This window comes from Macaca nemestrina, chromosome 15, assembly GCF_043159975.1.
Source record: "Macaca nemestrina isolate mMacNem1 chromosome 15, mMacNem.hap1, whole genome shotgun sequence".
NCBI lineage: Eukaryota > Metazoa > Chordata > Mammalia > Primates > Cercopithecidae > Macaca > Macaca nemestrina.
Window position 1 is genome coordinate 97619246 of NC_092139.1, and position 21821 is coordinate 97641066.

Below are 21821 nucleotides of genomic sequence, written 5' to 3' on the forward strand. Positions count from 1 at the left end.
CAGTTTAAATGGGAAAGTAGTTTAACAGAATTGTCTTTCATTCAAGTAATTGCTGTTTCCTATTCTGTAGCTCCTCTCCCAGGGAGAACAAAGCTTTATACCTTGATCACCAAAGTGAAGTCTGTTTTGTGCTTTTGTTGTTGTGGTTTCTTCCAGCACTGCTAGCACTTATTTTACAAGCTGTACCATTGTATATTAGAGGTACTGCTTAATATTTTTTAAAATAACATACTGACCTCAGGCTGTGTATGTTTTCAAGGAAGAAAGCTATTTCAGATTTACTGAATTTATGTTAGCTTCATTTCTACCTTTGTTTTGCTTTCTTAAGGAAGAGAAAGCCAGATTCATTAGGGCAAATATAGCCAGATTATACCAGCTTGGGTGGCTGTTCTTGCAAATAATCAGCACTTAGTAGTATGGTGTTTCCTGAGATTCCTGACTGGCAGTTATGATTCCATGACCTGTTAACCTGCAATTCCATCATCTAAAAGGCTCTGGAAACCAGAATGTTTTTCATTCACTATTTGGTGTCTTGGCTGGACCTGATCTGAGCTGACATGAGGCTATTTTGTTGCTTTATTTATCCCACCTCGTGTGAATGATACATATCTTTCAGGAAAGAAATATAAATACTTGTTTAAGGAGATCTTGTTAAGCATGTGAGCCTAATATTATAATATATGCACTGTTTTATTACCTTTTGAAAGTTTGGAAAACTCTCAAATTCTAAAATTTGAACCAAAGGGTTTTGGATGAGGAATTATAGATCTGTATTGCTACTCGTGGTGATCTTGTTATTGATTTTATTTCTTATTAAGTGTACTGTCAGTCTGAGTGTGGAAGTAGGCAAGTAGCCAGTGTTGTAGGACAAGAGCATGGGTTTTGGGGCCAGACAGGCCTGCCATAGTAACTTCTCTGTTTTAATTTTGTCCTTTGTAAAATGAGCTTAGTGCTCCTGTTCTCAGAGTTGATAGTAAGGATTAGATGAGATAACATAACTCTTGATCAGAATTAATTTCTTTCCTTTTTATAATCTTCACCTGACAGGGATCTTTCTAAACTAAAACTATATAATATGTTACTTTTATTATTTATACAATGCCTACGTTTAAAAATACACAGGCTGGGCGCAGTGGCTCACGCCTGCAATCCCAGCACTTTCGGAGACCGAGGCGGGCAGATCACATGAGGCCAGGAGTTCGAGACCAGCCTGGCCAATGTGGTGAAATCCCATCTCTACTGAAGGTGCAAAAATTAGCCAGTCATGGTGGCATGCACCTGTAATACCAGCTATTTGGGTGGCTGAGGCACAAGAATCGCTTGAATCCAGGAGGCGGAAGTTTCAGTGAGCCGAGATCACACCACTGCACTCCAGCCTGGGTGACAGAGTGGAACCCTGTCTCAGAATATATTTATATTTCCATATATGTAAAAAATATATATTTCCATATATGTAAAATAGATAATATAAATTTCTTTGTTTTTATTCCACCCGTTTTGCAAAATGGTGTTCATTTCTTCCTTTCTGCTGTTTATCCTTGGCCTCTAGGGGAGCATGTAACTTCAAGGTTTAAAAACGAGGTGGAGAGGATGGGTTTTGATATGAACAACGCCTGGAGGATTTCCAACATCAATGAGAAGTACAAGTGAGTTATATGGGTCCCTGTGGACTATGTTTCACAGCCAGTGCCTTTGCAGAAACCACAATTCTCATGTGGCAGAACATTTGAACTTAGAGTTTTTCTTTGAAATGGTTTTATTTATTAAATCTAAAGGCATATGATCTTCAGAGTATTTATTGAACCTTCTGTTCCCATTGCTATCATTGGAGTGGAAAGTGATCCTTACTTAACAGGATCCTAGAACCTTCCCTTCTACCCCCTTTAGGCCTCTGTTTTTTCTGGTACATGCATGTCTAGATAATACTGTGTTTGCCTATAGGCAGGCAGTTACCATTTTTCTCATCACCACTTGGCATCACATTAGAGATAGGATCAGTGGTCTCATAAGCAGTGACAGAACATTTATGAACTAGTTTTTATGACTGTAATTTTACTCCAAGTGCTGTGAAATAGACATAAGTATAGGTTGAGTATCCCTTATCTGAAATTCTTGGGACTGTAAATATTTCAGATTTTGGATTTTTTTCAGGTTTTGGAGTATTTGCATGAACATAATGAGATTATCTTGGGCCTGGGACCCAAGTCTAAACACAAAATTCTTTGTCTCATACACACATTATACATAAAGCTGGAAGGTAATTTTATACAATATTTTAAATAACTTCACATGATGTTTTGTACAAAAAGTTTTGACTGTGACTTGATTGCAAGCCATCGCATGAGGTCAGGTGTGGAATTTTCCACTTGTGGCATTATGTCAGCACTCAAAGTTTCGAATTTTGGAGCATTTCAGATTTTTGGATTAAAGATGCTCAATCTGTATTATTCTGTCCTTTAATATGTTGCTCTAAAACCAACTTCACTGCTATGATCATTTAACCATTAAATATTAATGTAACCATTATTTGACTGGGCATGGTGGCTCACACCTGTAATCCCAGCACTTTGGGAGGCCAAGGCGGATCAGCTGAGGTCAGGAGTTTGAGACCAGCCTAGCCAACATGGCGAAACCCTGTCTCTACTAAAAATACAAAAACTAGCTGGGCGTGGTGGTGCACGCCTGTAGTCCCAGCTACTTGGGAGGCTGAGGCAGGAGAATTACTTGAACCTGGGAGGTGGAGGTTGTAGTGAGCTGAGATTGCACCACTGTACTCCAACCTGGGCAATAGAGTGAGACTCTGTAACCATTTAGCCATTATGCATTTCCTTAAAATGTGTAAGTGCATTGGTGGGGGAGGACAGTTAACTACTGTGATTTTGGTAATCCAAATTTCTATAAAACAAAATTGTCCAGGATAGTTAAATATCTTAAATCTTTAAATATATCCTTCTCCTACCTTTTCCTGCATCACTGATCATTCTGTGGCATCTTAGCTGTCTCAAATTATGATAGCCATTTTCCTGGTCTATTTGTGGCTAGCCATCAGAGTGTTTCAGTTTTCACTGGAAAAGCTATAGCTAATTGCTGTAGACAGTTCTTAATGTGGACCTTCTCCAGGGAGTTAAGAACCCAGGGTGTTTTGAAGAGTTGGGCGCTGCAGACTTTTTATACTTTTGCCTGTTCTCAGTGATGAGTCAAAGCAAAGAAAGAGGGTGAATACTGGATGAGGGGGCGGCCTCAGAGAGCCTGTGGCTGCGTTAGGCTTTCCTGAGTGTAACCTGTACTGGAAATTGTTTATCCACAACTAAGTAGGTACTGAAGAACTGACTACTGGGAGTGTAGTACCTATAGGACAGTGAACAGAATGTTTAGAAAATTAGATCAAGTTAAAAAACTGTGAATTAAGACAGACTTGTTGGAAAATAATCCCTAATTAATATGGATTTTAAAAGTTAACTTCTTGGGAGGCCAAGATAGGAGGATTGATTGAGTCCAGGAGTTTGAGACTAGGCTGGGCAACAGAGTGAGACCTCATCTCTACAGAAAATTTTTTAAAAATTTGGCCGGGCACGGTGGGCTCATGCCTCTAATCCCAGCACTTTGGGAGGCCGAGGCGGGCGGATCACGAGGTCAGGAGATCGAGACCATCCTGGCTAATATCGTGAAACCCCATCTCTACTTAAAAATACAAAAAATTAGCCGGGTGAGGTGGTGGACGCCTGTAGTCCCAGCTACTTGGGAGGCTGAGGCAGGAGAATGGTGTGAACCTGGGAGGCGGAGCTGGTAGTGAGCCTAGATTACGCCACTGCACTCCAGCCTGGGCGACAGAGCGAGACTCTGTCTCAAAAAAAGAAAAAAAAAAATCAGCTAGGCATGGTGGTGCATGCCTGTAGTCCCAGCTACTGGGGAGGCTAAAGTGGGAGAGTTGTTTGAGCTCAGGAGGTTGAGGCTGCTGTGAGCCATGACCACTCCACTGCTCTCTAGCCCAGGTAACAGAGCAAAACTGTCCCAAGGAGTTTACCAGTTACACCTCAGAACCAGTCTTTAGGATGTTATCACCACCATAAGACAAAACGAGGAGGTCGGATGGGAAACAATAGGATGTTGAAAGTTCTTCCTACTACAAGGGAAGAGTGAGAGCCAAATTTACTCTTGAGTTTAATACATACTGAAGGGAATGAGATTTATGGTTAGATATTAACCGTCATTACTGGGTGCCAGCTTATTTTTCGGAGTTTGTGAATAGATTTGTATGGCTACTCTTAGTCATAGCCATTCTCTTTGTTCAGTGGCTTTTAAATTCCTGAGACTTAATCTTCTGGAAGTTGAGAACGGGAGAGATTTAGTGCAAAATGATCAAAACCCCCAACACCTAAGCCATTTTGTGTTTTTCTGTGCTTTCCCCTATGTATAGGATAGGCTGGGGCAGGGGGTTGGTGGTGTTGGTGGAGTTTGTGTGTTTTAGGATTTGGATTAAAGGCCTTATTGCCTTCACTATTGAAAAAAGAAGATTGGATTATCCAGAGAGAGACATTGTCCTATAAGTAAAAATGTGTCGGAAGTATTGCTTCCCAGAATACTAGCTTGACTGCAGCTAGGATCTTCCCTAATTAAAAGAAAGCTTACCCCCTATCCCCGAGTGTAATTTGTTCTGAAGTATGTTTTATGGAAATTATGATTAATAGCTTAGTCACATTACTAACCTGGTTCAATGGGACTGAGGCTGTGTATGCAAATAGGCTGGCTTGTATTGGTTTTGCATACCCATAGCTGCACCTGTTACCTATAAGGACCACACCCTGTGTGGTTCAAATCAAAGAATGAGTTAATCCTGTGAAGTCTCTGGAAATGTGAAATTGTGGGCTTTTGTCCTTCCTTGAGGGTCTAGTAGAGCTGACACAGACTCTCAGTTCTGTAATTGGACTGGGTGCTCATGTATTTAGAAATAACATGTGTACTTGTTACAGCAGAAGAATTGTAATGAAGTATAAAGAGACTGACCTTTGTCTCCCTTTTATTTTCATTGATAGCCAAAAGGTAGCATCAAGTGGAACAATCCAAAATAGTATCACTTGTTGTATACACATAAGTAAACATTTAAGGCAACAAAACAAAACAAAACACACAAGGTAATCCATTCTGTTGAGGAGACCAAAACTCAAATAAAGCACCTCATTGCCTTTAACTGGCTCTGTGGCAGTGAGATCATCATCCTTATGCTGGCTCACCTAGTGTCTCTCTCTCCCCTTTTCTCTCTCACTCTCATCTCCCCTTGACTCTCCCCACTTCTCATCTTCTCTTTAGATTATGTGGTAGCTATCCTCAAGAGCTCATAGTGCCTGCCTGGATCACTGACAAAGAACTAGAAAGTGTAGCAAGTTTCAGGTCCTGGAAGCGCATCCCTGCCGTCGTCTACAGGTAAGTTAAACTGAACCAGTCCCAGCTTGGGCTGGTGCTGCTGCCTGCTACATATGGTCTGCTGCCTCTGCTGCTGCTGCTGCTGCTAACCTGGGAAGGGTGGGGAGGGTGGGGAGGGTTCAGAGAACTTGCTAGGCAAGGCTGTACTTCCTTATTGCTAAAGCTTCTCCTACAGTAACACATCAGTACTGACTGCATTCAGAACACTAGCTGGTGGTTCATTTGAAACAGCTAAGGAAGTTTTAGTTGTAAAGTGGCTGGACTTGCTATTTCAACATCCTTCTGACATTCTGTGAAGCTAATGTGCTTACTAAGCATTTAGTTTCAGCTGTTAGCAGGGCTTTTGGATTGAGAGATGAGTCTCTGAAAGTGATCGTTGGGAATATAGAGTTGAGTTAGCTCTGATTGTCTTTGTGGTTGAAACTTTGACATGTGGAAGAACTCTGTTTCAAGAGGAAGCATTTAGAGAAAGACTGGGGCATGACTAGATAGAAGATTTCAGTGATCAGAGGCATGAGAGCCAAGGGATGCAAGTTCTAGATGGGGATGGTGGCGTGGTGATGGAGCACAGATTTTGGAGTCACAGGTCTGAGTTCAGGTATATTCTTACACTCCTTGCTAAGGCACCTTGAATAAATTCCCTAACTGACTTCAGTCTGTTCCTAATGAATACAATGGGAATGATAATTCTTGTTTTGTAGATCTGTTCTGGTTCTGAATGAGGGCCTATAAACACTGAGCTTCTGTACCAACATTTGGATTAGGTTATGTCTCTTGAGTGCTGCTTTTATAATTCAGTGAATATCTCAGTTCTCACAGAATCCTCTTAAGTTTTAAAGAAGTCCTTCCTTCTTATTCTGGAAATGTTTTGGATGTCATCTCTTTGTAATGTTTACGTTCTCCATTTCATTTTCCCAGTTTGCCGGCTTTTTGGACTCTCCCTGAGTTGGGCCAATCCAGTGGCTTACAGTTAGAAACTTCATTCCACTGAAATATTGAGATTGTAGGAAGGGATTTGTCTCCTTGTGGAATTCCTACAGAGGTAACCAGCTTGTTCATTTAGTCTACTAAAGGCAAATTCTGATACCCACTCTGAATGGAGAGAGATGGAAAAGTATTTGCTTTGGCCCAGTGGAACCCATTACGTTTTCAGTCTCAATTCTCATCACTGTTGTTTTCAGACAGTCCTAGAAAAGTCAGTCACCAAATTTACCTGTCATTCAAGTGGTAAGCATGCTACAGGAACTAGAGAGTAGTGAAAGCTAAAGGGATTTATGAGTCTTATCAATGATCAGCTCAGCTGGAATGGGGAAAGCAGCCAGTTGCTGCTCTGGCCAACAGCTGTGTTAGGTCAGCAGCCCTGGCATTTGCGGGGCTTGCTGACTTTGACCAAAAGGGGTAAGGTACTCTCATTTGCAGAATAAGAGGCTTTAGGTGAATTCTCCCTTTGGGAAGAGAAACTTAAGAGGGCTGGTTGAAGAAAAACTTCTTAGAATGTAATAAAAATGGAAACCTTTTTTTCCCTTCTAAAATTTATTCTAGAGGGCATGCACCCTAGGTTTTCCCCCCTTTTTCTAGAGACACAAGGGGATATATAAATGAAAATTTTTATTTGCAGTTTTTCAGAGAAGTCTTTCAAAAGATCAGAAGTTAAAGTTCTTGGTGTAGTAATCCATGCAAAATCAGGCAGGTTTCCTGGAACTGGACTCTGTCTCAGAACACGTGTCTTGTATTGCTAAGATCCAAACTGGGTTGCTGTATTATTTGGGAGCCTTGTAAGGGGTGTGTGGAATAATGTTTGGGACCCTCCACCATGCTCTGCTTTGCCAGCCTAGGAGGCAGGATGCCTGTGACTCTTGACATCCATTTCCTGTATTTAGTTGTCTGTAGACTGGGTCATGATTCCTGAGATTGCCAGCAGGAGTTACTTGACAGCACCATGCTGAACCAGTGCTTGATTAGGGCTTTGTCCTACTGTGATGAGAGAGCACTTAATTGGATTTATTACTGAAGGCAGAGATTGCTGTAGCAACAGCAAGATGGTGTGAAGGGTGCCCATCTGTAGTGCAGTTCGCAACTTTTTCGTTTGTGCATATGGTAATTATTATAAACTCCTAGTTACTTAAGGGAGCTTGCCTAAAGCTAAGTTGGGGTTACTTAAAACAATTATGTTTCTATATAAAATCGAAGCATTCTCGGTTTTAGTAGTGAGGGCTTTATCTGTTGGACATCATAATTTTTATACTTTGCCTGGTTCTGTTAGTGATAGGAATGCATTCCTTCAGTGATTTTTTAACTGTAGTGTTTGAGTTATCTTTCATGTAGTCTGAAGCATTTTAGACTGCAGAAAACATAATTGTTTATTGCAATAGCCCAGTTGAAATCTAATAGCTCCTGTAATGCGCAGTGGCCCCTAAAACCCAAGATCCAGGCTGAAGAGTGCCACCTACTGCTCCTCTTGGGTATCGCTGGGAAGCATTGAAGAAGAGGATGCTCAGAAAAGGCCCAACCAGCCTCTTGTGCATGGTTTGGAGTCATTCAGCTCAGTGGTTGCCCAGTGCCTGTTATTTGCTAGGAGTCATTTTATAAAGAATCCTTGAGATTTTTTCTGTTTTGGCCCCATTCAACACGTGAACCAGTTGAGCATGTTGGCAATACACAAGTACTTATAGCTACTTGTCTCGTAGGGAGGGAGGATTTAAAAACTACAAGCAAACTGGTGATTTCAGTGGAATTTGATTAGTGCCAAATTTAATTTATTTGTGAGCTTTAGGATTAAAAACAAATTGTAGTACATTTTCATCGTCCCAAAAAACCCATTCACAGGGCACCCAATCACCCTAGCCCTGAATAATTAAGATGTCCAATGGATAAAGCCCCTACTACTAAAACATAGAGTGCTTCAGTTTTATATAGAAACATAATCGTTATAAGTAACCCCAACTTAGAATTAGGCAAGCTCCCTTAAGTAACTAAGAGTTTATAATAGTCACCACATGCACAAATCTACTTTCGTCTTTATAGATTTGCCTATTCTGGATATTTCATGTAAATTTTCATACAATGAGTTGCCTTTTGTGACTGACTGACTTTCACTTGGCATAACGTATTTGAGGTTCATCAGTGTTCTAGCCTGTATCAGAACTTCATTGCTCTTTACTGCCGAGTAATAGAAGTTTTCTAACTTTTTATTGGTTAAAATTGCCTAATTAGGAAAAGTCTGGGTTTTAATAGCACCTTAAAGTAGACTGTGATTTCTGGTCTGTCTTATTGGAAAAGGATATGTCAGAGTATGGTTTTCTGAGGTTGATGCTCTTCTTCTCTTTCTGTGAGCCCTAGGAAGGGTAGCTGGCTCATTGAGCTATCTGCCTATTATAAGAGCAGTTTGTGACTCATGAAATCTCAGGATTTTTTTTTGTAAAGGATTTTTGTAAAGCAATTCACTGTGGGCCAGGTAAATGTTTTATTCCCAGAGGCAGGCTCTTGGTTCAGTATTAAAAAGGTAGCAGATTTCACTATTGGGTAGCAGAATTAGTGTAGTATCTGTAGATTAAGTTACGAATGTTTATTTTTGCTAAGAGTACGCATTAATTTTTTTTGTCGTTTTTTGGAAATGGAGTCTTGCTCTGTCACCCAAGCTGGAGTGCTGGAGTGCAGTGGCACAATCATAGCTTTTTGCAGCTTCAGCCTTCTGGGTTCAAGGGATCCTTCCACCTCAGCCTCCTGAGTAGCTGCGACTATAGGCATGTGCTACCATGCCCGGCTAATTTGTAAAAACTTTTTTATAAAGATGGGTTCTCACTCTGTTGCTCAGGCTGGTCTTGAAACTCCTGGGCTCAAGCAATCCTCCTGCCTCAGCCTGTCAGAGTGCTGGGATTGCAATGTGAGCCTCCCTGCCTGATGCGTTAGTCATTTTTTGGTAACTTTACAGGGATCTCTGTGATGTTACAATCATTGAGAAAGACACACAGGTTTTGTTGTTCTTGTTGGTTGTGTAAGATTTCTACCCTCTTTAATACTGAGAAGACTTGAAGCTGACCTAACACTCACCTAGAATTAGACTATTCATTAAGGCACTTAAAATCTATTTTGTGTGAGTACAGAGAGCATCTGAATGGGTACAGTTGTTGTCTCTTATTTCTCACACAGGCACCAAAGCAATGGAGCTGTCATTGCCCGCTGTGGACAGCCAGAGGTTAGCTGGTGGGGCTGGCGAAATGCAGATGATGAGCATCTGGTACAGTCAGTAGCCAAAGCTTGTGCCTCTGACTCCCGATCGAGTGGCAGCAAGCTGTCAACTAGAAATACTTCTCGAGACTTTCCCAATGGGGGAGACCTTTCTGACGTGGAGTTCGGTAAGGTGTTCCCTGGACCCATGGCAATAATTTTTATAGCATCTAAGAACCTGTTCTTGAAATGGCCTTTTCCTTACAAGACATAGATTTACTTTTATAGAAGTGAATGTGCAGAGCTTCACTTGATGGGATTGAGGAGTCGTGGGTCTTGGTGGAGAATCAGAAGACCCTTTGTTTCAAACCTCAATCAAGATACTAGTGTGTGTGTTGTCTTTCTTGCCATTGTGACAAAAATGGAGTGTGTATGTAATAGGGGACTTGCAGTATCTGCAGACCATGGCAGGAAATGCCAGGCTTCATGAAAGGACGACAGGTGTAGATACGAAGTTGGCCGGGCGCGGTGGCTCACGCCTGTAATCCCAGCACTTCGGGAGGCCGAGGCGGGCGGATCACGAGGTCAGAAGATCGAGACCATCCTGGCTAACATGGTGAAACCCCGTCTCTACTAAAAATACAAAAAATTAGCCGGGCACGGTGGCGGGCGCCTGTAGTCTCAGCTACTCGGGAGGCTGAGGCAGGAGAATGGCGTGAACCCAGGAGGCGGAGCTTGCAGTGAGCTGAGATGGCGCCACTGAGCTCCTGCCTGGGCGACAGCGCAAGCCTCCATCTCAAAAAAAAAAAAAAAAAAAAAAAAAAAGAAGTATAAGAGATTGGACTGTGTGAACTCCATGTGTACCTTGGGAGTCAGTTTTGGAGAATAAATCCTTCTCATCTTTCATAAGAAGGCAACATAGAAAATACACTAAAGAGAAAAGTCCTATGTATCAGGGTTTTGGTTAGGGGATTTCATTTTATTGAGCCTTTCCATAAGATGTGCTTGTGGGTCTAATTCTGCACAGTTCTGGGAGAGACAGGCTCATTTAGTATGCCCCCTCCCTCTATGTCCCTAGATTCTTCTCTGTCAAATGCTTCAGGAGCAGAGAGTTTAGCCATCCAACCGCAGAAGCTTTTGATCTTGGATGCTCGCTCCTATGCAGCTGCTGTGGCAAACCGAGCCAAAGGAGGAGGCTGCGAATGCCCAGGTGAGGTGTATGGTGCTTTGTTCCCCATCCTTTCTCCTTGTGACTGCAGCCCCTGCCCCTCTGAGACTTAGTTCTCAATTTGAAATAAGTGGCAAGCCATATTCCTCATCCATCCTGTCGTGAGAGTGCCAGAGCTTCTCTCTGGATTAACACTGTGTGTTCTTTTCTGAGGAGAAATGGAGGAGGAGGTGCAATGAAGTCACATAATCTTCCTTCCTTGTGCCAACTTTTAGGTGATAAGGAAAGCAGATCTTCCCCGTAGTAAGGCCTGTTCATGTTTGGAAGCTGCTGCTCTAGTGGGCTCAATTTCTCAGCCGTCTAAAGCTTTTTGTTGCCTTTGACAGAGGCTATGCTCATCACTGGCCTTGTAGCAAACTCCTCAAGGGCCTTTCCTTAGAAAACCTGGGGTGAAAACTGAAGCAGTAAATATAGAACCCTAGTAAGGTACCTCTGTCCTGAGCTGTAATACCATTACTGTTGGAATGCTAGCTTTCCCCAAGGAGGGACCCCCCTCAGTGCCTCTGGCACAGGCAGAGGCACCATGCTCTTTGTTCAGATGTGGTCTAAGCTGGAAATTGAAAGCAGCTGTACCAAGGTGAAATTTGAATGTGAGAACGCATTGTTCTGCTGAGTTCCTTTCAAAGAGATTCCAAAGCCACAAGTTAGATAAGGCCCAAGAAGTAAAGCCAAACTGAGATCGAAGTAGGCCTTTTAAAAAATAATAGCTTTTATTTTATGTCAGTATCTTCTTTGCAAATCTAACCTTCCATTTTCACCCTTTTTGAAAAGATAGCTAAAATTCAGTGTTTTCCTCTTATTATAAAGGATTGGGCTAATACTTAAGCATTTCAAAACATTTCAGTTTCATTAATCAGAAGCTGCAGTGGGTTTGTTTTATAGCCAGTTTGCTTTTAGATTTGGCCTTGTGGGCTTTAAATTCAACATATTTGTGTTCTCTTTATTGTTACTCTCTCCAGAGTATTACCCAAACTGTGAAGTTGTGTTTATGGGGATGGCAAACATTCATTCTATTCGGAGGAGTTTTCAGTCTCTGCGGTTGCTGTGCACTCAGATGCCAGATCCGGGAAAGTAAGTCCTTGGCCTTGGCTTTCATTTTGCATTGCTCTTAAATAATTAGTTTTCTTCTTTCCTCGAACTAAGGGGGGAAAAAAAGAAAAAAAAATTAATTTGTAGCAGTCTTTCCTTGTGTTTCTTGGTAAACTTCAGTTACCAGTGCAGTCTCTGCAAGTATCTCCTTCCTGCATCCAAAATGTGGCAGCACAGAGGAAGAGTTGGGAGAAAATACAGCCATTTGAAAGGTTTTTAAATCTGCAGCACAGAAGAAATCTCAGCATCAAAACAGAAGCATTACCTTACTGTTGGTCCTGGGACCTTTCCCTTCCACATCATTTTTTAGCCCAAAGTAATTTAATTCTTCAGTTTCTGATGTCCCATAGTGATACTTAACCTGTTATGAACTGGGATGTTTTATCATGAAAAGTCAGAATTTAGTCGTCATGTTCTAAAGGGGTTAAAACTTGCCATTAGGTCAGTTCCTTTTACATCTGCTTTCAATTTCTAAACTATTCTCATTTACTAAGAACATTGTCATTCTTACTGCTTATTAAATATGAATGGCTGGCATTTGCAGTGAGGAAGGTGAAATAATACCCCCTCCAAGGGTACTGATTGAATACAAGATAAATTAGGAAGAATGTTCTATAAAACAAACATGGACAAATAAATATTTAAAAGTCCTCTTTTACTATTTCAGGAAACCAGAGATAGGTGCCAGAGAAAACAGAGTTTTCTTTTTTCTGATATTTGTGCTGGAGCCCATAGTTGTTTCTCTGGGTCCTATTCAGTAGATCTCATGATCACATCAAGTTTTCCTGCATTCTTTATTTGATTTATTAAATCAGATGCTGCCTAAACCACTTATATTGACTGCCAGTAGCAAATGATTAAATTCACCATAGTTGTCATCAGCCCAGAGGATGAAGCAGTGCCTTTGGGGAAAGCCTGACCAGAGAATTGAGCTTGCTGCCTCCTTTGGGGATTAACCATTTGCATTTGCTACACAGTTCCAGGTCCCAGCTAGCAGCACTTTCTTCCCTAGCGTGGTATGTAGAAGGAGCCTGGCTAAGGACCCAGGAGATCGGCCACGAACTGTGTAACCTTGGCCAAGGGGTTAACTACTGTAGATCTCAGTTTTCCTGACTATAAAATGAAAGAGATGTAATCAACAATACATGATCTCTAATACCCTCCATATGTTAAAATTCTTAACTATCAGAGTCAAAAAGTTATAATTAGCCCTCATCTGGTCCACATAAATGTCTTGGGGATTTTATTAAAGGTAATGCTTTTATGCATTTGGCAGCAAATCATGCTGCACTGAAGTCTCCCTCATGGATAAAAAGCAGCTGTAGCAGTGATGGGCAGCTGTAATTAGGCCCGTGGCCTGTGTTTGGGGCTGTGGAGGATGAGGGAAAGGTAGGCTTCTAGTGCAGGTTGAGAATAGGACAAAGGAATGGGGAGTCTGTCAGTAGCCCCTCCTTGGCTGGCAGATTTTGGAGTACAGCTTCGTTAGTCACAGACAACACCAACTGGTATTAAATAATAGTTTAGTTAGGTTCAAAAGAACCTCACACTGGTTCTCTTGTTTACCATTTCTTCAGGTGCTAGGAGATAATTTAGTGTTTTTTCTCCTAAGCCTTATCTTTTAGTTCCTTTTGAGAATATGTGAGGAATGAAAATAAACAATTGACCCTTCAGGAAAAAAATGTTTCTCGGGTACCTACTAGGAGATAGAAAGTCTTAAGATTGGATTTTTACCAGTAACAGACTTACAATTCATTAAACAGGTGGGACTCCCTGCTGTATGCTAGGCACTGTGCTGGGTATAGTTATGACTGAGACATAGTGTTAGCCATCTGAGGAGTCACAGTCTGGTTGGTAGTCCAAACAAATCCATATACAACCAGTACTTACGCACTGCATTCTGTTGTCTGCCTGGAAAGACCCCCACCTCCTTAGACTGTGCCAAAAATTCATACTTATTCCACAGGGTTTAGTAGGCCTTTATAGCCTTCTCAGAGTCCCCTGACAGAAGTGTTTGTTTCTTCCTCTGACTCAGTGTTTGAAAGGCTTGACTTGTGATCTTAACTACAAATCTGATCACATTTGGGAAAAATCAGAACTCTTTCTTAGGGATTGGGAGGGGTGAGGGAAAGCACAAGAAACAAAATGTCAACACGGTTTAAAAAGCAAGTGTGATTAGCTTGTGATTACTCCCAAGGGGCAGCCGTTGCTATCTGATACTCCTAAAATGAGATGGAGTCTCGCTCTGTCCTCCAGGCTGGAGTGCAGTGGCCCAGTCTCAGCTCACTGCAACCTCCGCCTCCCGGGTTCAAACGATTTCACCTGCCTCAGCCTCCTAAGTAGCTGAGATTACAGGCATGCACCACTACACCCAGCCAATGTTTGTATTTTTAGTAGAGACGGGGTTTCACCATGTTGGCCAGGCTGGTCTGGAACTCCTGACCTCAAGTGATCCGCCCACCTCAGCCTCCCAAAGTGCTGGGATTACAGGTGTGAGCCACTGTGCCCAGCCCCTAAAGGTCTTTCAAAAAAAAGTTCTCCTAGATCCCTGCTGAATCCAGTCTGTGTTAAGCCCAGCAACAGTGTGTGGCCATTGGTGTACTAATTTGTATGAGAATAAATTATCAGATTGGCCCGTCTGGTTTTAGTAAACATTAAAGAATTAAACAGTGGTAGGTGTTACAGTCTGGGTCATAGGCAGTGTTGTGTATACCATTCTTGTATACAGCATCCAGCTTATGTCTTATAGATATTTTTGTATTTATGAGTTTTTCTTAAACTTTTTTTTTTTGAGAACTTGTTGGGCATAGTTGCTGGTGATTAAGTATCTTCTGTTTTACATCTCAGCAGTGGCTACATTTTATTCAGGAGAAGATTCCAGAAAGAGCTACTTTCCTTATACCATGGACTGAAAAATGTCAAATATTTTGTCTGGGAAATCATCCATACAGATTTTAGAACAAAAGGTGGTCCTATTAATTGTAGCCCCTATGTCTAAGGCTCTTCTCTATTGTATAGTAGGGCTTGGGCCTCACCCTGAGACATGTTTTATGAACACACAGATTTTTTTTGTTTTGGCAGTGTTATATTTGGAGAGAGAAATCTTTGGGAATTACTTTTTAATTTGACAATCATTGAGCATGATGCAGTAAATCATAAATATCAGCATTTTCTAATCCTCTCCTGTTTTTATAGTTGGCTATCAGCTCTTGAAAGCACAAAATGGCTCCATCACTTGTCTGTGCTTCTGAAATCAGCGCTTCTGGTAGTGCATGCTGTGGATCAGGATCAGCGGCCGGTGCTAGTGCACTGCTCAGATGGCTGGGACCGCACCCCCCAGATTGTGGCATTGGCTAAGCTCTTGCTGGACCCTTATTACCGAACCATAGAGGTGAGCGCATCCAAATGGGAGGGGTTGGTACTTCAGGATGAGCTGGGGAGACGTCTCAGGAGTGATACCAGTTTTTGGGAGTGGTGATTAGGTTAAAGAAAGTGAAATTTCTGTTTTGATCATTTATACCATGAGCTAAATTGTGGTGGTTCCTCCCACAGTTCTTGTACCTCTTAAAATGGGGCAGATGATGGGTAACAAGGTATTGAGAATATAGACACATTTTCCTTTGCAGTCTGTCTACTTGTAAAAGTTTTTAGCTACCTCAGGAAAATAAGGCATCTGGAAAAGGATCTTGGCATGCTAGATGTTGACACAGAGTGTTCTGTGGAGAAGCAGCTCTACCTGAAATAACCATCTGTTGGGTTAAAGATGAAAGAAAAATCATAAAGTACCCTAAAATATACACAAATATTTATTAAACCTGGGGTGTAGAAGGATCTTACAAACTTGACTTTGTAAGTGTAACACTAGAGGCAGAAATGTTAAAAGAGAAATTTAGGGGACAAGTGTGGCTTTTATATAGTGAACGCAAGAGGCTAAAAATACACATTCAAGAAGGGCTTAAACGCAGTCAGTACCATTTCAGTGATCATGGAATGGAGTTCAGAGAATTGGGAAATTTCCCTAAGTGTGTGCCTCATCAGGGTTGGAGCCTTCCACCAAAGGGCAAGGCCAGGTGGGCTTTCTGGGAGGCTGTTAGAGGGGATTGCTTTCTGTGACACCAGGCTTAGGACTGTCACAGTCTGGATAGTCTAGCACAAATGGTCTCTCCTGGATGCTTCCCTGCAGGGTTTCCAGGTCCTCGTGGAAATGGAGTGGCTGGATTTTGGCCATAAATTTGCTGACCGGTGTGGTCATGGGGAGAACTCGGATGATCTGAATGAACGTTGCCCAGTGTTTCTGCAGTGGCTTGACTGTGTTCATCAGCTTCAGAGGCAATTTCCTTGCTCTTTTGAGTTCAATGAAGCATTCCTTGTGAGTTTCTTCATTTTGGGGACGTTCTCGATTTGCAGGAGGGTCAGTACAAATGTTAGTGGGCCAGTTCTCACATGAAACTGTGCTGCCTCTTGCAGAATTTAATAGAGATGATTTTTTTCCTGTTACTTTTTTTTTTTTTAAATAGTTTTGCTATTTTTCAAAAAGAGGTATACCAGGTTTGCATGAAGTCCTTGTGTTGTTTTTAAACTTATTTTTAAAGGGATGGTAGAAACCCTAAATAGCAGTTAGAAATAGAAGCAATCAGAATGTCTGGACCATGCTCCCTCCAGTCTGTCTACCAGACCCCCTATGTCTGTCTCACACTCTCTCCACCCTCTCCTTTGTTGGAGGGTTCACTGTCCCTGCCCTCTTCCAGCCCCCTCTGTCCATTTGTATACCAGCTCTCATCTCCTCTCATCTGCTGCACTGGCTGGCTCCAGCATTTCTCCTCTCTGCCTTCTGCGTCAGTGCATTTCCCTCTCTACCAGAAATGGGTTTCAGCTTAAAATGTGTAGTGTCTCTCATTTTTCAAAACCCATTCTTGGTCCTGCGTTTATCTCTAACTATCATCCCATTGCTCTTATTCCCCTTTATAGCAGAGCTCCTCAAGTTTTCTACCCTTGCTATCTCAAATTCCTCTTTCCATTCTCTTAAACCCACTTCAATCAGGCATTCACCCTACTGCTTTACCAAAGCTGCTCTTGTTAAAATGACCAGTGACCTTCATGTCACCAATCCAGTGATAAGTTCTCAGTCTTCATCTCTTCGATCCATCGTTACCATTTGGCACAGTTTAACCACTCCCTTGAAATGCTTTCTTCAGTTGACTTCTAGTACTTCCTTGCTCTTAGTTCTCCTTTTACCTTACTGGGTTGTTTCTGCCTCCTTTGCTGATTCCTCTTAATCCCTCCAGTTTTTTTGTTTTTTTTTTTTTTTTTTTTTTTTTTGAGATAGTGTCTCACTGTGTCAACCAGACTGGAGTGCAGCAGTGTGATCATAACTCACTGCATCCTCAAACTCCTGGGATCAAGGGATTCTCCCATGGGCCTTAGCCTCCCCAGTAGCTGGGACCACAGGCACATGCCAACATGCCTGGCTAGTTTTAAAAATTTTTTGTAAATAGACATGGAGTCTCGCTGTGTTGCTCAGGCTGGTCTCAAACCTCCTGATAAGTGATCCTCCCACCTTGGTTACCCAAAGAATTACAGGCGTAAGCTTCGACACCCAGCCTCCTCTCCCCAGTTCTAAATGTTGGAATGCCCCATTGCTCAGCCTCCAGGCTGCTTCTCCATCTACACTTCTAAGTATTTCATCCATTCTCGTGGCTTTAATTGCCATCTACAGATGGTGTGCTCATGAGTCCCACATTTATACACCTTCAGCTTAGACCTCGTCATTTCGGAGTCACATATCTATCTGTGACTACTAGGTATCTCTACTTGGCTGTCTTAATGTTATTTCAGACTTAATAAATTCAAAACTTGATTCTTCTTTTTGGAGACAGCATCTCACTCTGTCCCCCAGGCTGGAGTATAGTGGTGCAAACACAGCTCACTGCAGCCTTGAACTCCCAGGATCAAGTGATCTTCTCGCCTTAGTTTCCTGAGTAGTTGGGACTGCAGGTGCGCACCACTGTGCCTGACTGATGTTTTTTTTTTTTTTTTTTTTCCTCCTAAGAGATGGGATCTTGCTTTGTTGCCCAGGCAGGTCTCAAACACCTGGGCTCAAACAATATCCTCCCACCCCAGCCTCCCAAAATGCTGGTATTACAGGCATGAGTCACCATGCCTGTCCAAAACTTAATTCTTGATTTCTGTGTTTCCTCACCATAAAACTTGATCTTCCAAACTTGATCTTCCAGAAGTCTTCTCTCTCACCATATGGTATTTCCATCCCTCCTTTTGTTTGGGGCAAAATTCTTTGTCATCGTCAAGTCTCCTCCCTCCCTGCCTCCCTCCCTGCCTCCCTCCCTGCCTGCCTCCCTGCCTGCCTCCCTCCCTGCCTCCCTCCCTGCCTCCCTCCCTGCCTCCCTCCCTGCCTCCCTTCTTTCTTCCCTCCCTTTCTTCCCTCCTTCCCTCCCTTCCTCCTTCCTTTTCTCCCTCCTTTCCTCCCTCCCTCCCTTCCTCCCTCCCTCCCTTCCTCCTTCCTTCCCTCCCTTCCTCTTTCCTTCCCTCCCTCCCTCCCTTCCTCCTTTCCTCCCTCACTCCCTCCCTCTTTCACATTTAGTCAGATTCTGCAGCTCTGCTTTCAAAATATATCTAAAACATGATTATTGCCACCTTTACTGGTACCACACTGGTTGAAGCCACCATCATCTGCCCCAGTTGAGTCATCCCAGCATAGAGTCTCTTCTAAAACATAAGACAGGCTGTGTCTTTCCTTTGCTTAAAAACCTCTAGTTACATTTTACACAAAGTAAAAGCCAAAGTCCTTAAAGTGGCCTTCCAGGGCCTTCCTAGAGGCTACCTCTCTAGGTTTATTTCCTACCATTCTCCCTCTTGTGCAATCTCGTTTAGTCACACTGGCCTCCTTGCTGTACCTCAGAAATTGCAAGCATGTGCTTACCTCAAAGCCATTGCACATGTGGTTGCCTCTGCCTGGAGTGCTTCCCCTCAGATACCCACATGCCTGCTCTTTCATGTCCATTGGGTACCAGCCAGTGAGGCCATCCTGTACTGCGTCATACATGTCCTGTCCATCTCAGTCTGCCTTGTTCTCCATAGCACTGGTCACTCTTCACCTATGACTAGAGCAAGCTCCATCAGGGCAGAAGAATTTGCTGGTCATTGCTGCATGTCTAGCACCTTAGTCATATTTGGGGCATGTGAAATGCTCAATAATTTGTCGAATGAACAAATAGTTTTACAAGTATACTCTCAGCTCAGACTTGAGTTGTACACGGACATGCTCCTGTACCCTGTTCATACGCTCTGGCGCTTGTGAGAGTGGCTGTTAATTCAGAATCTCAGACTATTTATCAGGGAAGCTAAGAGGAATGGGGGTACCAACAACCTGTCTGACTCAGGTGGTTGGGTCCTGGAATTGGTGGTGTGAGGAGGAGGAGGCTACTGCATGGCTCACTGGGTTCCCCGTCCTAACAGAGTAAATTGAAGTGTTCTTAGGGATGTCAGGATAAGGTGGCTCGGCTGAGCTGATTTCTCAGAGTATGCATGCCTGATTGCTTAATTTATGCTTTATTGGAATCCCATAGGTGAAACTGGTACAGCATACCTATTCCTGCCTCTTTGGAACATTCCTGTGCAACAATGCCAAGGAGAGAGGGGAGAAGCATACTCAGGAACGGACATGTTCCGTGTGGTCACTTCTTCGGGCTGGCAACAAGGCTTTCAAAAACCTACTGTATTCCTCTCAGTCAGAAGCCGTATGTATCCTTCAGCCTTTCCACTGTGATCAGCAGAAGGAATTTGGGGTTGGTTACATATGAGAGCCTTTTTGAGTAGTGACTGTTTTTGTGAGGGCATCTCTATCTCTGGATGGACTGATTCCATTTTTCCCCTATGATTCTGTCCTGAGGAAGTCCTGCTTCTGATGGTACTCTGACCTGTTTCTGATGACTACTTGCTGAGGGTGGTTTGGTTTAACACAGATCTCTACTTTGCCACCCTAGACATGAATCTTTTTTGGCACTGCCTCCAGAGCTTATTTCTAGCATGTTCTGTCTTATGGGAGAGGCACTTAAGTTGCTTCCTGATGCACTGATAGCTCAGAAGGAGCTGCCACCAGGCCCCCAGCACTCTCCCAGTGTCAATAAACAATGATACCCACCATAGCTTCTCTCAGAACAGTAAACTGTGTTTGACATTGGTGTGTGTGTGTGTGTCTGTGTGATTCTCTGCTCACATGAAGAGCTGGCAGGCCCTTTAAGACTTTGTTCCCCAAAGAAATGAATACCTTCTGTTAAGCAGAGAAAAGGAGGCACATAGACATATGTGTCAGTTTCATAGTAATATTGTCTTTGTCAGAATGTATCTTAAACCCTAAAGAAGTCAAAAGGAGGCTAATCAGAGTTTATATTGATTTCCTGGATTATTTATATGGTTCTTATTACATTTAAGTAATCACAGAAAAGATTTAAGCTGACTGCTTGTTTCTCCCCTTCAGTGTGCCTTCTGAGGAAGTAACAATACAGCAGAAAAATTTCCTTTTCACATGATTAATTTAAATGATCCTATAAAATGGGTTTGACAGTGTTTCTTGAAGCCAAGCTTTTGTGCCAGCGGGATGGACAATCAGCATCTAATAGAATGACTCACTTTCTTAGGCAGTAAAAGCAACAAATCAAGCTGATGAAAGTCAGACATTGAAGGTGACCCAAGAAATAGCTATAATGAGAAAGGGATCTAAAAAAATATTTTAGATTTTCATGCTCTCAAGAGGCTCTTAGGTGAAAAATATTGGCCATGTAAAATGTCTAGTCCTGTATTGGTCCTCTTGGGATAGACCTGTATCCATTGGTGCTGCTGCTTTGTGGAGATCCGGTCAGCCCTGTTTGGTATTCCAGCTGGGTGCTTGCTCTTGATCCTCATTTCCAGACATCCTAGAAGACTTATTGGGACCTATTTAAACCTGTGTCCTCCCCCCTCCTCAGGTGCTGTACCCTGTGTGCCATGTGCGTAACCTGATGCTGTGGAGTGCAGTGTACCTGCCCTGCCCATCCCCAACCACCCCTGTGGATGACAGCTGTGCACCATACCCAGCCCCAGGCACCAGCCCTGATGATCCACCCCTGAGCCGGTGAGCCCAGGGTGATGCCACGGGCCTGACAGCCTGTGTGGTGTATTCCTGTGTTGGGACATGTCCAGGGATGGTTAGAGATCATAATGTTATCTGCCTCCACAATATCTTTCTTAGATCTCTGCAGTTTTTTCAGGGAAGTTATAGGGATTTCTGGGTTTCAAGGCTGTAAGAGCCTTGTTTCTGGGAGTGAGTTGGGCCCTGTTGCTTCATGTTGTTTTGCATGCACTGAGCAGCTCCTCAGTGATAGAGCAAATCCTCCAGGTTTTCTGTGACCCCCTGGTTTGTGTTTTCCCCAGTGCTCTGTGCCCCTGCCTATTTGCCATGATTTGTCTTCTGAGGCGTAAAAGGCAGATGCTGTCAGATGACAGAAAATTTTGCTTTGGGGCCAGGCTTGGTGGCTCATGCCTGTAATCCCAGCACTTTGGGAGGCCAAGGCGGGAGGATCACTTGAGCCCAGGAGTTCCAGACCAGCCTAGGCAACATGGTGAAACCCCGCTTCTACCCAAAATGCAAAAACTAACCAAGCGTGGTGGCACATATCTGTAGTCCCAGCTACTTGGGAGGCTGAGGCAGGAGGATCGCTTGAGCCTGGGAGGTGGAGGTTGCAATGATCCAAGATCCATTGCACTCCAGCCTGGATGACAGGGCAAGACCTGTCTCAGGAAAAAGAAAAAAAAAAAAAAGAAAAAATTTGGCTCTGTCACTTGAGAGTTAGCTTTATTAAATACAGACTGATAGATAACGCATTAATTTAAAATACTGTAATATCAAGAAACACCAGTGCTACTT

At 42.8% G+C, this 21821-nt stretch overlaps 1 protein-coding gene across 11 annotated transcripts in view; it reads left to right on the forward strand.

The window, feature by feature from the left end:
• LOC105487246 (myotubularin related protein 3) overlaps nt 1–21821 on the forward strand; it is a 141116-nt gene that overhangs the window by 111920 nt on the left and 7375 nt on the right. For all 11 annotated transcript variants that reach the window (XM_011750645.3, XM_071080372.1, XM_071080373.1 and 8 more), the window contains 9 exons: nt 1550–1646; nt 5308–5421; nt 9571–9776; nt 10667–10798; nt 11776–11887; nt 15098–15293; nt 16086–16271; nt 19486–19656; nt 20884–21029. In XM_011750645.3, coding sequence (XP_011748947.2) covers nt 1550–1646; nt 5308–5421; nt 9571–9776; nt 10667–10798; nt 11776–11887; nt 15098–15293; nt 16086–16271; nt 19486–19656; nt 20884–21029 — 1360 coding nt within the window. The remainder of the gene's footprint in view (nt 1–1549; nt 1647–5307; nt 5422–9570; nt 9777–10666; nt 10799–11775; nt 11888–15097; nt 15294–16085; nt 16272–19485; nt 19657–20883; nt 21030–21821) is intronic.